Source organism: Mobula birostris, chromosome 14 (assembly GCF_030028105.1).
Source record: "Mobula birostris isolate sMobBir1 chromosome 14, sMobBir1.hap1, whole genome shotgun sequence".
In the NCBI taxonomy this organism is placed as follows: domain Eukaryota; kingdom Metazoa; phylum Chordata; class Chondrichthyes; order Myliobatiformes; family Myliobatidae; genus Mobula; species Mobula birostris.
Window position 1 is genome coordinate 49,036,188 of NC_092383.1, and position 18,743 is coordinate 49,054,930.

At 44.7% G+C, this 18,743-nt stretch overlaps 1 protein-coding gene across 2 annotated transcripts in view; it reads right to left on the reverse strand.

The window, feature by feature from the left end:
* Nucleotides 1-18,743, reverse strand: part of LOC140209887 (voltage-dependent L-type calcium channel subunit alpha-1S-like) — a 419,288-nt gene that overhangs the window by 228,670 nt on the left and 171,875 nt on the right. For both annotated transcript variants that reach the window (XM_072278518.1, XM_072278519.1), the window contains exons 12-14: nucleotides 13,299-13,506; nucleotides 10,646-10,766; nucleotides 1,592-1,706 (exon numbers count right to left, since the gene is read on the reverse strand). In XM_072278518.1, coding sequence (XP_072134619.1) covers nucleotides 1,592-1,706; nucleotides 10,646-10,766; nucleotides 13,299-13,506 — 444 coding nt within the window. The remainder of the gene's footprint in view (nucleotides 1-1,591; nucleotides 1,707-10,645; nucleotides 10,767-13,298; nucleotides 13,507-18,743) is intronic.

Genomic DNA, 18,743 nt, shown 5'->3' on the forward strand with positions numbered 1-18,743 from the left:
CAACTAATAAAGGCCAACACACCACACAAGTTCTTACAAACCTATCAACTAGTGTAGCAACTTGTGGACTCCAAGGTCCCTCCATTTCTCCACACAGCTAAGAATAATAATACTAGCTTCCATTAACTACTCTGTCTTTAAGTTTGACCTTCCAAAGTATATATTTCCACACTTTTCCAGGCTGAAATCCATCTGCCAGTTCTTAGCCCAGCTCTGTATCCTGTCAATGTCCTGCTGTAATCTATGACAACCTTCTATGTTCTCTACAACACCACATACCTTTGTGTCATCGGGACACTTACTAACCCACCCTTCCCCTTCCTCATTCAAATTATTTATAAAATCACAAAGAGTAGGAGTCCTAGATCAGAACCCTGTGGAACACCACAGGTCACCGAGCTTCAAGCAGACTACACTTCATCTACTGCCACCCTCTGCCTTCTATGTGTATGCCAATTCTGAATCCACACACACACACACATCCAAGTTTCCGTGGATCCCATAGGTCCTGACATTCTTAATGAGCCTACTATGGGGAGCCTTGTCATATCCACCACATCCACTGCTCTACCTTCATTAATTTGTTTTGTCACTTCCCCAAAAAGTCAATCAGGTTCCTACCTCTCACAAAGCCACACTGACTTTCCCTAATCAGACTATGCCTCTCCAAATGCTTGTAAATTCTGTCTCTAATTGTCCTCTCCAACCACTGATGTAACTCTCACTGGCCTATAATTCCCACGATAAACACCAGTATTTTTCTGGAACAAAGGAATATCATTTGCCACTCCCCCCCCCAATCTTCTGGTACAACTCTTGTGGCAATGAAAATGCAAAGACCATTGCCAAAAGTGCAGCAATCTTATCCATCGCTTCCCATAGTAATCTGCAGTGTATCCTATCTGCCCCTGGGTCTTTAAGTATTCTAAACACAAGAGATTCTGCAGATGCTGGAAATCCAGAGTCACGTACAAAATGCCTGAGGACCACAGCAGGTTGGACAGCATCTATGGAAGGAAATATAGAGCTGACATTTCAGTTGCAGTCCCAAACGTAAACTGTTATTCCTCTCCATACACAATGCCCGACCTGCTAATGTTCCAGAATATTAGTATGGTCTATGCTGCCCTCACATTCGTCAAGGTCCCAATCACCGGTGAACACTGAAGCAAAGTATTAAGGACCTCCCTTACCTTCTCCTACTCTCGGTACCATCTCCATCTTTTATCCCTGATCAATCCTACCCGCAATCTAATCATCCTCCTGTTCTTCACATGCACGCAGAAAGTCTTTCCCTTAATCCTACCTGCCAAACTCAGGAGTCTAGATGTGTTCTCTATTACTGCAGCAGGGATGGTTGTTATCAATTCAAACTTTTGTATTTTTTCAACACTGTGCCCTGGAATAATGCCCTGATTTATTCTGGACTACTCTGGAAGTTTCTGATCTTTCTCAACGCAATGCACTGATCATTCACTTTAGGACGTACTTACTGTGGATTAAGTCATTTCCATTTTTTGCCACCTGCTTATCATCTCACACTGTTCTCCAGTCCCTGCACACACCACTCACCCCATCCAGCCCCACTTACCTCTCCAGTTTTCTCCTCTTCTTTTCCTCAGCAGCTTCCTTCTGAGCTGACGTCAGACTCTCTGCCTCAGCCAGATTGTCAACTGCAATGGCCAGGAAAACATTCAACAGGATATCTAGAGAGATCAGGCTAAGGAATAAAATACACTGCAAATTTATGAGTCCTTCAAAGGCTGGTTATCCAGAGGGTGGGGTGAGGGGGAAGCTGGATTAAGGCTACAGACTCATGAGGGTATTTAATAGGATCTGGTCTTACAACCGTCTATGCTATCAAGAAAAACACACACACACAATGCTGGAGGGACTCAGCAAGTCAGACACCATCTGTAAAGGGGAATAAACAGATGACATTTTGGGCTGAGACCCTTCATCTAGAAGGGAGCAGAGCCAGAATAAGAAGGTGGGGGGAGAGGAAGGATTACAAGCTGGCAGGTGATAGGTAAGACCAGGTGAGAGGGAATGTGGGTGGGGGATGAAGTATGAAGCTGGGATCTTTTCCTTCCTCCCTACTCTCTTCTCCCACCAGATTCTTCCTTCTTCGGCCCTTTACCTTCCACTATCAACTCCCAGCTTCTTATTTCATCCTCCTCCCCATTTACCGGCAGCGGCCACAACTCGGTAAACCGTCGCGGCAGACGGGCCAAACCAGGTAAGGGTAGCCGACGGGTCTTCGACCCTCGGTGAGGTAGGGGATCTGTCTATCCCAGCGTGTGAAGTCTGGCCCTAGCAGATGGAGCGGAGGAGACTGATTAATGGTCCAACAGTCAAGAAGCAGGCCAGCAGGCATGAGTAGAGCGCTAAGAGCACGACAAGGCACTTAGACATGCTGGTCATCCACTGCAAGAGGTGGTGATCTCTATAAACTCACCCAGCAGCAGGCAAAGACTATAACCTGCCAAATACATGTTTCCCCAATATGTCAGAGCAGCGTGGAGGGAAATTGTCCGCCAACTGGAATTTCCAGATGCCACCTAAAGCGAGCTCCCCATTCACCTGGTCTCACATATGACCTGCCAGCTTGTCCTCCTTCCCCACCCCCCCACCTTCTTAATTTGGCTTCTTCCCCTTTCCTTTCCAGTCCTGATGAAGGGTCTTGGCCCTGAATGTCAACTTTTCATTCTCTCCATTGATGCTGCCTGACCTGTTCATTTCCTCCAGTGTTTTGTGTGTGTTATTTCAGACTGAACACCCATTTGCAGACTTTGGAATTTTGATAGGAGGAAAGAATTGCTTCTAATAAATACATATTTTTTATTTTTATTTAATGTATTTATTTGGAGATACAGCGCAAAACAGGCCTTGCTAGACCAACAAGTCTCACCACCCAGCAGCCCACTGATTTAACCTAATCACTGGACAATTTACAAGGGCCAACTACTAAACGGTACTTCTTTGGACTGTGGAAGGAAACCTCAGCCCTCCACACCCCCCCAGGAAACCCACGTGGTCATGAGAAGGATGTGTAAATTCCTTACAGACGCCACCTGAAATGAACTCTAAACTCAGGAACACCTGTAACGAAAAAAAGTTATATGTGATTTTGACAATTGGAAGGAGAGTCCATCACCAAGGCTGGGGAATAAAGGAAGGGAGAGAGAGAGAATGTTGGGGCATCAGGGGCACGAGGGTTAATTTGGAGTGGCCAGATTCCTCCCCCCCCCCACCCCCGGCACATTTCGCATAGGGCTGGGGCCAGGGACCCCGATCAGTTGGAGTGGTGACTCGCCTTCAGGGACCCGAGGCCTTACATAACTGAAACTTTGTGGTGGGAGGTGGGAACAGACAAAGAGTTAACGCTTTACTGAACACGGGTGCCGAATATTCGAGTATCAATAGAAACTTTGGCTGGCGTCGAGGCCTCTGGTGAGAGTGGAAGAAATACAATACAGCTCGGGACCGCCGATGGAAGCCCAAGTTACCTGACAATATAATTGGCATGAATGTGCTACAGGCTATATGGGGGATTTCACGCTTGGTATTTTAATAGCAACTATTTTAGAGGGGCTAGTGAAGTGGGAGTCACGACCGAGTGCCGTGGTTTGTGTGAAATACGGGGATTTCAGACACCGTAGCAGAGTTGTTAAATAAGGGTGTGTCAGACATGTAACACCTGAGTTTAGAAGTCCTGTTTGACCAGTGAAGAAATGGCTGGCAGCTGGAGGATGCCAGTTGATTATTGCCAGTTAAATAATCATGCCCCTCCATAACCGCCGCTGCCCCGGCATGGTGTCCTCAGCAGAAGGTATGTTAGTGAGGTCGATCCGGCCAGTGTCGCCAGGATCCATTTGTAACCCAGCTTAACCAAACCCGAAGATGTATTATCAAAATTATCAAAAGCTCCACCTGTGGAGGGATGAAGACGAGGTTTACTGAATTAGAGAAAGAGGAAAGAGGAAAGAGAACAGGGGGAGGGGGGGTACTAGGCGTGGCTGACGCAAGCACGGGAAAGCAAGAGGAACGCGGCAAACTATTATAAGCTAAAGATATAGACTGTTAAAAGTGGAATTAGAAGTCAGTATCTCTACCCCACTTACTTGAAAACCCCAGAGTGAAACCACTGGAGGAGAGACGATAGTGATAAAAGATCTATTGAAGCTCAATATAATAAGCAGCAGCTGTAATTATCGGCAGAGACATGAGTCCAAGAGCTCTACCGTGTAACCAGGAATTCGTTCTGTTAAATCATACCAAGGCATTTGGTTAGGCACTTGGTGAACGCAGCAGGCCAGGCAGCATCTCTAGGAAGAGATACAGTCAACGTTTTAGGCCGAGACCTGACTGTACCTCTTCCTAGAGATGCTGCCTGACCTGCTGCGTTCACCAGCAACTTTGTGCGTTGCTTGAAATTCCAGTATCTGCAGATTTCCTCGTGGTCAGGATTTTTTTTGTGTTGGTATTGCGATTCCACTTTCCGTGTACAGTATATCAACTATTTCATCGAATGAACAGGATGGCGAACCACAAGGTGAAAAGCCAGCGCGGAAAAGAAATGTTCAATGACGTAGAGGCTTTAATACGGTTGGTTGAACGCATTTATTTTCATTCGAAGGGTCTGAACTTGATTTTCTACAAGTGATTATTTTTGCAAAGAATTTGTTAAGTTACTGAACGAAATTTACTTTGTTTAAAAATTGTGATGTTGGAGAATTGTGAAAGGAGTTAAGCTGTAATTTTTTTGGGGAGTTGAATTTGAATTGACTGAAACTGAAGTTAACTATAATATTTAAGAATAGGAATTCAATTAGTTGAACTAGGGATAAATAAAAAAGGAAAAGTTAGTCTGTAAACCTTTAAATAGGGAATAACACTAGATCTAATTTGTTAGAGAAATTGGAGTAACAAAGGTCATTCTAATGAATATCACTGATTCTAACTAAACAGGAATTAGGTTTTTGTTGATATCTGAGATTTGGAACCTAAACAATGTTGGAATTTTGAATTGCTCTTACTCATGCAAATATTTTGTATATATTGTTTTATATCAACAAAACTTGCCTCCAGAAGTGTGTTTTCTATTCACTGCGTCCATCCAATACCTAGAGCTTCTGATGGCCTACTAGCATCTAGTGTTGTACTATGTCGTTTGATTTTCTGGCAAAGAGTGCTACTAGTGCAAACAAGTGTTACACACTTGTCTTCACATGGGAAGACAGACAGTAACTTTTACGAGATTGCCTTAGGGGACCGTGTACAGCCCTACTCTGATAGGGTGAGACCTTGTTGCATGTACAAACCCCATTTCCAGAAAACTTGGGATATTTTCCAAAATGCAATAATAACAAAAATCTGTGATATGTTAATTCACGTGAACCTTTATTTAACTGACAAAAGTACAAAGAAAAGATTTTCAATAGTTTCACTGACCAACTTAATTGTATTTTGTAATTATACATAAATTTAGAATTTGGTGGCTGCAACACTCAACAAAAGTTGGGGCAGAGTTAAAGTAAGATTGAAAAGTGCACAGAATATTCAAGTTACACCGGTTTGGAAGACTCCACATTAAGCAGGCTAATTGGTAGCAGGTGAGGTATCAGGACTGGGTATAAAAGTAGCATCCAAAGGCTCAGTCTTTGCAAGCAAGGATGGGTCGTGGCTCACCCCTTTATGCCAAAATTCATGAGAGAATTGTTAGTCAGTTCAAAAGGAACATTTCTCAACGCAAAATTGCAGAGAATTTAGGTCTTTCAACATCTACAGTACATAATATTGTGAAAAGATTCAGAGAATTCAGAGACATCTCAGTGCGTAAAGGGCAAGGTCGGAAGCCACTGTTGAATGCGCGTGATCTTCGAGCCTTCAGGCGGCACTGCCTAAGAAACCATCATGCTACTGTGACAATTATAGCCACCTGGGCTCGGGGGTACTTCGGAAAACCATTGTCACTCAACACAGTCTGTCGTTGCATCCAGAAATGCAACTTGAAACTGTATTTCACAAGGAGGAAGCCATACATCAACTCTATGCAGAAATGCTAGCGAGATCTCTGGGCCCGAGCTCATCTCAGATGGACCGAAAAACTATGGAACCGTGTGTTGTGGTCAGATGAGTCCACATTTCAGCTAGTTTTCAGAAAAAACAGGCGTCGCGTTCTCCGTGCCAAAGATGAAAATGACCATCCAGATTGTTATCAGCGAAAGGTGCAAAAGCCAGCATCTGTGATGGTATGGGGGTGCATCAGTGCCCATGGCATGGGTGAGTTGCATGTATGTGAAGGTACCATTGACTCTGAGGCGTATATTAGGATTTTAGAGAGACGTATGTTGCCATCAAGGCGACGTCTCTTCCCAGGACGCCCATGCTTATTTCAGCAGGACAATGCCAGACCACATTCTGCACGGGCTACAACAGCGTGGCTTTGTAGACACAGAGTGCGTGTGCTTGACTGGCCTGCTGCCAGTCCAGATCTATCTCCTATTGAAAATGTATGGCACATCATGAAGAGGAGAATCAGACAACGGAGACCACGGACTGTTGAGCATCTGAAGTCTTATATCAAGCAAAAATGGACAAAATTTCCAATTGCAAAACTACTACATTTAGTATCCTCAGTTCCAAAACGATTAAAAAGTGTTATTAAAAGGAAAGGTGATGTAACACAATGGTAAACATGCCTCTGTCCCAACTTTTGTTGAGTGTGTTGCAGCCATCAAATTCTAAATTTGTGTACGTTTACAAAATACAATTAAGTTGGTCAGCAAAACTATTGAAAATCTTTTCTTTGTACTTTCGTCAGTTAAATAAAGGTTCACGTGAATTAACATATCACAGATTTTTGTTTTTATTGCATTTTGGAAAATATCCCAACTTTTCTGGAAATGGAGTTTGTACTTTCACCTGATGTACAGGTAGCCCACTATATTGTGTACTCTCTCACCTGATCTACAGGTAGCTTACTATATTGATACATGTACTTTCTCACCTGATGTACAGGTAGCTCACTATATTGTGGACTCTCTGAGCCGATCTACAGGTAGCTGACTATATTGTGTACTCTCTCACCTGATCTACAGGTAGCCCACTATATTGATGACATCATGCTAAGAGGATCCACCCAGGAGGGGGTAACTGAAGCCCTAGGTGTACTGGACTGAGGATTGGTGGTGAGTCCACAGAAAATACAGGTGCTGAGCCAGTTTGTCCAGTTTCTGGGTCTCGGGGCATCAAGTAATCCCAGACAAAGTACAGAATAATTTAACTGAAATGGCTACCCCCCACCAATAAGTAAGATTTGTGGGGCTGTTGGGATAATGAAGGTGACACATGCCCTAGCAGTCCTGTTATGAGACTTACATAAAGTAACTGGGGAGAAAGCAACTTTTAAATGGGGTGCAGAGCAACAGCAGCTGAGGAAGCAGTGGGTCAGGGTCTGCCTCTGGTTCCTCACTTACTTGGAATGTTCTTTGAGCTACAGGTAACTTTACATCAGAACACTGCTGTATGGAGCGTAGGCAGAGACAAAAGGGTTTTGTCCTGCACCGTCTGATGTAGCTGAATGATGCACGCCCTTTGAAGGACAACTGCTAGTCTGCTACTGGGCCTTGGTGGAGACGGAGGCCTCCAGAGAGGGAAGTGAGTTGATCATGAAGCCTGTCCTTCTCGTTCTGACATGGATTCTCCACTAACCGAGTGGGGAGGGTGCAGCAACTCTACTGTGAAATGGAAGTGGTACATTGCAGAATGGGCTCGGAAGGAATTAGCAAATTACACAAAAGTGTAGCCTACATACCTGTGGTAGAGACTGCCAAACTCTCTACACCAGTGCTTCCCTCTTCTGTTACCTGGGGTGTACTGTACACGCAGTTGTCTAAGGCAAACTAATGACACGCCTGGCTCCAGTCACTGGAAAGCTGGGATTCGGGAGTGGGGAGCTGCCTCGCTGAACCCGGTTACAGGTGCAGTTCTGCAGCAGTGGGAAAAGGGCACTCCAGCCAGCCGGCTCGCTGGATGTCACCCTACCACTGTGGCAGGGAAAGGGCACTCCAGCCAGCCGGCTCGCTGGACGTCATCCTACCACTGTGGCAGGGAAAGGGCACTCCAGCCAGCCGGCTCGCTGGACGTCACCCTACCACTGTGGCAGGGAAAGGGCACTCCAGCCAGCCGGCTCGCTGGACGTCACCCTACCACTGTGGCAGGGAAAGGGCACTCCAGCCAGCCGGCTCGCTGGACGTCACCCTACCACTGTAGCAGGAAATGAGTTAGCTGTATGCACACACAGATTTAAGGGTATTGTGAATGGAATGGCTGTGTGGATGACAGGGTGGCACAACAAAGCTGGCAGATACAGGGAAAACCTTTGTGGGAACAGGAAGATCTGGGAAGCAGCCCAACAAATGAAGATCACTAGTTACCTCTCTCTCCACCATGTCTAATAATAAAATGGACCAGTTAATCTGGGGTTGTCAGGTCAACACCCCTGGAATCGGTGCAATGGGACAACGGGCACATTAAACATCTGGTCACTTGGGAGTTCATGGCACAATGAAATGGACTAAACAACGAGGTATATAACTACCAGTAGACTTGATGAAAGAAATTATTTCTGCATGTGATGTTTGTCAGGTCAAAAGAACAGCACTCCCTGAGGAGAAAAGTCGACTGCCTACATTAAAAGGGGGACTGGTACAGCCCAGGCACAGCAGTTTGATTACATCGCACCCCTGCCACAGAAGCAACAATTTAAATATTTGCTTACCATGGCTAACACCTATTCAGGTCTGCTAATGGCAATTCCTTGCACAGAAGTTGACCAGGGTCACACACTGGAGGGATTGCAGAAGTTAGTTGGTTGTTAAGGGACCCTCAAGAAATACAATCAAATAATGGGTTTTGCTTCTCGGGGCAAACTGTGAAAGACTGGGCTGCCAGGAGAGGAATTCATTGGGTATAAGCTGTACCCTATTACCCCAAACATCAGGGTTAATTGAAAGACTGAATGGACTTTTAAAACAACAGTTCCATTTATTGAGACGAACTTACACTGAGTGTACAATCCCAAATCTTGTACAATCTAAACAACAGACTTTCACTGATGACCAGGATGATCAAATGTATGCCAGAACCAGAGGAGGAAACAAGCACTGAAGAAAGGGCTCCCACCAAGGGAGGAAAAGTGTGGGTCCACATTCCAATTTCTCCAGTTTGCAAGGGGGAGATTGTGGCAAATGGAGGCAGTAACTCACTGGGTATCAGTACAAGGGAAAGACCATCTGGTGTGTTTGAACAGGGAGAAATTGACCAAGTGAGAATTATATTAATTTTTGTAAGACTGATAATAATAGATACTTTCTTTCCCTCCCAGGTGAAATAATAACGCTGGAATCAATCTATTCCAGACCTTCCCCTGAGCAGAGGTCACCATCTGAACTGTGAAAAGAACACACAAAGAACAGCTACCAAAAAAGCAGACATCCGACAGTGCAATGATGCCTCCAACACATTTGTGAAATGTAACCGTGATTAATCACATTAAGGTTTGCGTTCTTCAAATTAAAGTTTGAGAATGGGGAATAGTGGTCAGTAGTTGAGCTCAAAATGCAGTTTATTTTAGCTTATACCGATTTTTGTATTATAATCTTAACTATGTTGTAATAATTCTAGCTAATTTGTACTTACCATAATTGTGGTACAGTGTTCCAATGAGGAAACAAGGGTGGAGTGTAAGGAAAGGGTTAAATCAGTTTCCTCCTTGGTATGTGCTAAGATAAAATGGAAGTCAGCAAGACAAAGTGCTCTTAGCTTGGAGTGGGGCTGATTAGAGGAAGTACACGAGAACCAGTCCGCAGCAAGGTTTTGAGAAAGTTCAGGTACAGCCAAAACAATGGACGATGGTGAAAAATATTTTTCACAGGAAGGCAAAGTCACTGTGCAGGAGCAGGTACCAGATGCATGGAGAAGTACCAGTGTAAGGGGCACAAAGGGGCACCTTCCTAGATGCACAGAAAAGTACCAGTGTAAGGGGCAAGGGGAAAGAGCTTTGTCACAGGCCACTTCACAGCTGGTGGCTGGTGCTAGGTTAGGAAAGAGTACATCAAGAGAGTCGGAGTAGGTCGAGTCTAAGTTACACTTAGAGAGAGGAGAGGCTGCGTGAAAGTCTGTCGGAATTCTGAAGATCAGCTCATTTAGAGGATGATGAGCATTAATTTTATTTCTCTACTGCTACTACTGTAGACATTTGTTTTTTTTCTTTCTGCAGTGCTTTTTCACTAGTTTTAATAAAAGTATTTTCTTGTAGCCTTGAACACGTGTCATCTCCTTTTGTTTGTGAATATATGCAAATACCCTGAGCTGAACATGGAACAAATTTTAAAATAATTTTCATTTACAGCACCCCAAGCTGTAATAGTGTCACACCAACCACTATGCATCTGTGGTGGCTAATCAAAGGACAATGTAGGATGCTGAAGTAACCTACTAACCGGTACATGTTCCTCCAGCACTTTGTATGTGTTGCTCTGCATCTGTAGAATCTCTTGTGTTTATAACCTATCTGACACACCATTGCTCACAACACCCTCCGCACCCCCCCATGCTCTCCATCCAGATTGAAGGATACAGTTTCCGCAGACAAACAGAATGATGAAGTAGATGCAGACAAGGACGCCGGGGAAGGAAGGCCCTCCGTAAGCCATGATCCCGTCATTCATGACAGAATTCCAGTCCTCACCAGTAAGGATCTGCACAGAACGAGACATTATGGTTTGTACCTACACCCCCACACTAGCACAGTGCACCGCCCAGGATACAGCATGGGAACAAAGGAGACAGAACACAGAGCCTCTTGCCAGCACTGCCAAGACAGCTGGTCTTTCATCTCCACTCCTCTTCCCTGCACTCACATTATCCAAAAACAAAGAACTTTAGAACAGTACAGGCCCTTCAGCCCATGATCTTTTGTCTACTCTAAAATCAATTGGACCCTTCCCTCATACATAGCCCTCTATTTTTCTATCATCCATGCGTTTATCTGAGTTATTTAAATGTCCCTAGTATATCTGCCTCTACCACCACCCCCAGCAGAGTGTTCCAACCATTCACCACTCTGTAAAAACCCACCTCTGACATCTCCCAGGTGTCTATCTAAATATCCTTAATATATCTGCCTCCACCCTTTAACACCACCCCCAGCAGTGTGTTCCAAGTATTCACCACTCCGTGTAAAAACCCATCTCTGATATCCCTCCTACTTGTCTATCTAAATGTCCCTAATGTCACTGCCTCTACCCTACCCTCTACCAACACCCCTAGCAGTGTGTTCCAAACATTTACCACTGTGTAAAAAAACCCATCTCGGACATTTCCCTCCCCCCCCAGGTGTCTATCTAAATGTCCCTAATGATGCCTCTAAGGATGAACTTTATTTGCCATATACATTTTGGGATTTGCTATGGTGTGTTGGTCAGGGCGTGACATGCAACAAACAACACTCAACAATTATAAAGAATTATATAAAATATGAATTTTGAGGTTGGAGTACTATGTATGTATTCACCATGGAAACAGCATCACAAAATACAGTTTAAACACATTTGTGCAGTGACAGGGCTAACAGATAGAGGGGGTGGGGGAAACTAAATGGAATGGTTGATCAGATGAACTGCCTGGTGGAAGAAACTTTTAAGATACTGTGAATTTTTTGTTTTAATAGTCCAATAGTGCTTCCCAGAAGGGAGCTTTTGTAAAAGGCAGTTTGCTGATTCTATCTTGCCCGCCCCTTTGTCCTGGACACAGGAAGTCATGCAGTGATGGTAGACTGCAACCAATGATGACCTGATAGTTCACTGTCTTTCTCATATATTGTGAGAGGAGCCCGCACCAAATGTTCCTCTTATATTAACCCTCTCATTCCTGGTATCATTCTCGTAGACCTCCTCTGGATCCTCTCCAATGCCAGCATATCCATCCTTAGATATGGCACCCAGAACTACTCACAATACACCTTAACCCATAAACTTCTCTATTAAAGTAGCAAATTTTTACAGATTCCCCGTGAGGACAAATTAGACTGGATGCATCACCGTCTGAAATACAGCAGCCACTGCACAGGATCGGAAAAAGCTCAGAAAGTTGTAAACTCAGCCCAGGCTCACCAAGGGTACTAGCCTCCCCAGCATCAAGGACATCGTCCAGAGGCAATGCCTCAAGAAAGCAGCATCTGTCATTAAATATCCTTCATCCAGGACATGCCCTTTTCTCGTTACTACTGTCAAGGAGGAGGTACAGGAAACTGAAGATGCACAATGTTTTAGGAACAACTTCTTCTCCTCTGCTATCAGATTTCTTAATGGACTATGAACCCATGAACACCACCTCAGTATTCTGCTCTCTTTTCACACCTCTTTTTTATATTTGTTATTGTAACTTCTATGTATTGCAAAAAAACAACTTTCATGACTTTGCTTGCATCTTCAGAAACAGCTCTATTTCCAACTTTAATATCCCTAATTTTTCCCTTTCAGGGTTCTTTTGAAGACCCTGACCTGGAGTTGCACATTGACTTCGGTTCTTTGCAGGAATGGGACCCACTCTTGGGGTTTCACGACTGGCTGTTATTTGGCACGCCAAGGGCACGGCCTAAGAGTCCAGCTTGGATTTGGAAGCCTAGGATCTCGGGGCTCTGGAGACGGGCGGATCGAGGGTCGGTGTCACGGCAGGAGACCCGTGTGTCATCAGGGGAATCAAAATATCTATGCTATGTGCCTGGGGATCCGGGATCTTTGCAATCTTGAGGCACCGAGCTTGAAAAAAGCGACATAATGGACTTTTAACATTGTAAACTAGCAAGTTGTTTGTTATGTCTCCGCGCTCGCTGGGAAAATGGAGACCTTATTAGGGAGAGAGAGAACCTGCGGTATGTCAAATACTGGGTGAAACACAAAGTCTTTGGGGTAACTGCAAGTCTGTGTCTTTGTATGTGTCTTTGTAGTTGCTTTGCTCACACTTGAGTGCTCGGTGGTGGGTGCTGATGCTTGTTTTTGCCTGTGGGGAGGGGGGGGATTGTTGCTTGCTGCCACTTACACGCAGGAGGGAGGGTTGCTTTGGGGTTCTAACATTTAACTGTCTTTCATTCTTTGGGGCTCTTCTCTATTTTCGTGGATGGCTGCAAAGAAGTATTTCAGGATGTGTATTGTATACATTTCTCTGACATTAAATTGGACCTTTGAACCTTTGAATATGTCGGTGATAGACTTGTGCAACACTTAACCTACCTGAAAGACGCTCAGAAGGGCTTGAGGGAAAGTGTCGAAAGTACTCCTCCGTACGCGCATGTCAGCAAAGTTGAACTTCCCACCAAACAGCTGCATTCCAAGCAGGGAAAAGATAATAATGAAAAGGAAAAGGAGGAGTAGAAGGGATGCGATGGATCGCACAGAGTTCAGTAGTGATGCCACAAGGTTGCTCAGTGAAGTCCAATATCTGGGCAATCGAAAGAGTTAGTGAAAAAAGAAAGGAGAAAACACAGTTGACAAAGTGTCAGTGAAACACTGTCACTTCAAACACATAAAGCGCAAAGCAGCATGCAGCTAACGAGTATTTGGATTGGAGTACGGACCTTCTGCCTGGAGGTCAGTGACCAGTGGTGTTCCGCACAGATTCCTGCTCTTTATGATATTTATAAATGAGCAAGGTTGGTGGAGTTGCTATTAGTGTAGAAGCTTGTCGTAGGTTACAACGGGACATTAATAGGGTGCTGAGCTGGGCTGAGAAGTGGCAGATGGAGTTCAACTCAGAAAAGTGTGAAGTAATACATACTGGATGGTCGAACTTGAAGGCAGAGTACAGGTTCATTGGTGGGATTCTTCGCAGTGTGTAGTTACAGAGGGATCTTGAGGTTCACATCCAGAGATCCCTCAAAATAGTTGACGGGTTGGTTAATAAGGTGTATGCTGTGTTGGCCTTCATTAGTCAGGGGATTGAGTTCAAGAGTTGCAAGGTAATGCTACAGCTCTATAAAACCCTGGTTAGACCACACTTCAAGTATTATGTTCAGTTCTGGTCACCTCATTATAGAAAGGAGGTGAAAGCTTTAGAGAGGATGAAAAAAGATTTATCAGGTTGCTGTCTGGATTAGACAGCAGTGAGCTAGATCTTTTCGCTTTGGAGCAAAGGAGGATGAGAGGTGATTTGATAGAGGTGTATAAGATTATGAAAGGCACATATTGAGTGGATATCCAGAGACTTTTTCCTCCCAGGGCAGAAATATATTATGCAAATAGGCATAATTTTAAGGTGATTGGAGGAAAGTAAAGGGGGAATATCAGAGGTAGTTTTTATTTACACAGAGATTGGTGGGTGCATGGAATGTGCTACCAGGGTGGTGGTAGCAGCAGAAACATCAGGGACATTTACGAGAGGCGCATGGATGATAGAGCAGTAGAGGGTTATGTGGGAGGGAAGGGTTAGATTAGAAGGTCAGCACAGCATCATGGGCCAAAGAGCCTGCACTGTGCTATGTTCTATGTTCTAAGACACTGCTAACCAACTGAGGCCAGTGTGGATCTGCATCCAAAACAATTTCCCTTCTTGCTGGATCTTCTTCCAGGTTCAGCAGTAATGTTTTTTAAAATTTATTTAGATACAGTGTGGAACAGGCCCTTTCACCCCTTTGAACCACACCGCCTAGCAACCCTCCAATTTAACCCTGGCCTAATCACAGGACAATTTACAATGACCAATTAGCCTATAAAACAGTACATCTTTGGACTGTGGGAGGAAACTAGAGCACCCGGAGAAAACCCATGTATTCTACAGGGAGGATGTATAGAGACATCTTACAGACAATGCCAGGTTTGAACTCCAAACTCTGACGTCCGAGCTAACCACTATGCTACTGAGGTGCCGATGTTAGTATCAGCAGATGATATTAGGATCATCCTGTTACTATAGACTCCTAAATTGGGACATTAATTGTCTTCAATTTTTTATGCTTGCAAGATTATTATTTCAAGTTCCAGAGTATAGTGAATTGTATTATATTATATTATTATATAACTCTTGGGCAGAAAGAACTACAGTCTACAAATCAGTGAATTTGAATGAATCAACTACAGTCGAAGTACACAACCAATTGTCTGTTCTTGCCATGAGGTCGAAGAAGCTGGAGAAAGCTATTTTGTGAGACTGTCCTTGCAGTCCTTTGTGAATTCGGAATTGATTCTTACTCAGGGATAATCTAATCAGAGCAACTGAATGTGGACACGAGTTTCAGCAAATGACCTGCTAAACCTGAGACTATTCTCAGACAAGTAGCTAATTGTTAGGTAAAGTGGCAGGCTTGCTGGAGAAGCAATCTGTAATCTCATTAGACTCAGTGTCTAGGTCACCTAGTTTGGCTCGTTTGAACCAGACAGAGTTGAAAGCTACAAAGGCATGAAGCTGGGGAGCAGAAACCGTAGAACAATGTTGTTTGTAGCCCTGGACCAGAGCCAGCAAGACTTTGACCCAGGTAGGTCAGGTGACCTTGAGCCAATGGGATGAAGATCCATCAGTTCCATTGACGAGGAACACTACAAGAGTCAGGAACTCCAAATACGCATGGGTGATAACTCTCCAGCAACCAGAGACCAACCATCGTGGATAAGGAGGACCCCATGGACATGTGGAGATCGGGACCACAAGGAACCCCCGGCCAGCACAGACTCCATTCCCAGGTTCATGGAGGGTCAGGGATTCTAGTGTCTGTATGTTGTGAACCTACGGGCTTTTTAGTTGAGGCAATAAAGGTTACTTGTCGGTAAATACAGATTCCCTCTGTGTCTTCCTTATCATTATGAATAAGAGGTAGATCCTTATAACAAGGAGGCCGACTTATTGAGGAATAGAGGGAGCTGGAGGGGACTTCAGGGTTCTAACATTTAACTGTCATTCATTTTATGGGACACTCCTCTGTTTTCATGTATGTTTGCAAAGAAAAAGAATTTCAGGATGTATATTGTATACATTTCTCTGACATTAAATGTACCTATTGAACCTATTGAAACATTTTGCATTGCTTGCAGTATAATGAAGTGTATCAACATCTCCCCAGTGTTGTGAGTGGGTGCATGTGTGCATGTGTGTGCTGAACTACCACTTCCCCATTTCAAGGGCACAACTTTAAACTAAATAATGGGGTACAGGGTGAAGCTCAAAGTGAAATTTTGAACATTAGGCAGAATAGATGAAGCGATATAGTTAATGAGAGTTGAAATGGTGTAGAAAGCAACAGAGAACTTCACAGTAGGCATGCTACGGGAATATGGGCAAACGGAGAGAAGTAAGTCCATGGTATAACAAAGGTTGGGGACCCCTAGAATAGAGTGATTGCCCTTTAGAACAGAGATTAGGAGGAATTTCTTAATCCAGAGGGTAGTGAATCTGTGGAATTCATTACCAAAGATGGGAGTGGAGGCCGACTTATTGAGTATATTTAAAGCGGAGGTTGATAGGTTCTTGATTGTCAGGGAGCCAATGGTTTCAGTGAGAAGACAGGGAATGGGGTTGATGAAATGATGAAATGAATGGTCTGATTTTGCTTCTATGTCTATGGTCTTAAGAAAAATTTAATGGTTTTATCCAGAAGCTCAAAAAATGTACACCAAAGTGAATGATTCTGTAGAACAGAAATAAGAGTTGCCTGAACAGCCCATGGCCATTCCTCTTTCCTCCTCTGATCCTATGCTCTCATCACTGTAAGCTGGAGTTTGGGATGATGATTATTGCAGAGTGGGGTTGTCAGCGAGACAGTTATCATATGACTATAACAAACAGGAACAGGAGTCGGCTATCTGGCCTGTTGAGCCTGCTCCGCCATTCAATAAGAACTTGGCTGATCTGGCCGCGGACTCAGCTCACCTACCTGCCTTTTCCACAAAACTCTTAATTTCCCTGCTATGCAAAAATCTAACTGTGTCTTAAATATATTTGATGAGGTAGCTTCTACTGCTTCCCTGGGCAGAGAATTCCACAGATTCACTGCTCTCTGAGAGAAGCAGTTTCTCCTCATCCTTATCCTAAACATATTCCTCTGAATCCTGAATCCTGGGTCTAGTCTCACCCACCAGTGGAAACAACTTTCCTGCCTCTATTGTTTTTATCTTTTTCATAATTTTATATGCTTCTATAAGGCTTTTATGTGCAAACACCAGAGATTTCTTTATACTTGTGTGTAAAACTCTCTATTTTCTGTTCTTGGACAAGAACTGATGAAGGGTCTCAGCCCGAAATGTTGACTGTTCACTCTTTTGTATAGACGCTGTCTGGCCTGCTGTGTTCCTCCAGCCTCTCTGTTCTTGTATATCTTCCAAAGTTATTGCTTATGTCTTCACTTCAACAATAACAACTTTATTTATAGAGCAACACACATCAAAGTTGCTGGTGAACGCAACAGGCCAGGCAGCATCTGTAGGAAGAGGTGCAGTCGACGTTTCAGGCCGAGACCCTTCGTCAGGACTAACTGAAGGAAGAGTGAGTAGGGGATTTGAAAGTTGGAGGGGGAGGGGGAGATCCAAAATGATAGGAGAAGACAGGAGGGGGAGAGATGGAGCCAAGAGCTGGACAGGTGATTGGCAAAAGGGGATATGAGAGGATCATGGGACAGGAGGTCCGGGAAGAAAGACAAGGAGCGGGGGGGGGGGGACCCAGAGGATGGGCAAGAGGTATATTCAGAGGGACAGAGGGAGAAAAAGGAGAGTGAGAGAAAGAATGTGTGCATAAAAATAAGTAACAGATGGGGTACAAGGGGGAGGTGGGGCCTAGCGGAAGTTAGAGAAGTCGATGTTCATGCCATCAGGTTGGAGGCGACCCAGACGGAATATAAGGTGTTATTCCTCCAACCTGAGTGTGGCTTCATCTTTACAGTAGAGGAGGCCGTGGATAGACATGTCAGAATGGGAATGGGATGTGGAATTAAAATGTGTGGCCACTGGGAGATCCTGCTTTCTCTGGCGGACAGAGCGTAGATGTTCAGCAAGGCGGTCTCCCAGTCTGCGTCGGGTCTTGCCAATATATAAAAGGCCACATCGGGAGCACAGGACGCAGTATATCACCCCAGTCGACTCACAGGTGAAGTGTTGCCTCACCTGGAAGGACTGTTTGGGGCCCTGAATGGTGGTAAGGGAGGAAGTGTAAGGGCATGTGTAGCACTTGTTCCGCTTACACGGATCAGTGCCAGGAGGGAGATCAGTGGGGAGGGATGGGGGGGACGAATGGACAAGGGAGTTGTGCAAGGGATCCCTGCAGAATGCAGAGAGAGGGGGGGAGGGAAAGATGTGCTTAGTGGTGGGATCCCGTTGGAGGTGGCGGAAGTTACGGAGAATAATATGTTGGACCCGGAGGCTGGTGGGGTGGTAGGTGAGGACCAGGGGAACCCTATTCCTAGTAGGGTGGCGGGAGGATGGAGTGAGAGCAGATGTACGTGAAATGGGGGAGATGCGTTTAAGAGCAGAGTTGATAGTGGAGGAAGTGAAGCCCCTTTCTTTAAAAAATGAAGACATCTCCTTCGCCCTAGAATGAAAAGCCTCATCCTGAGAGCAGATGCGGCGGAGACGGAGGAATTGCGAGAAGGGGATGGCGTTTTTGCAAGAGACAGGGTGAGAAGAGGAATAGTCCAGATAGCTGTGAGAGTCAGTAGGCTTATAGTAGACATCAGTGGATAAGCTGTCTCCAGAGACAGA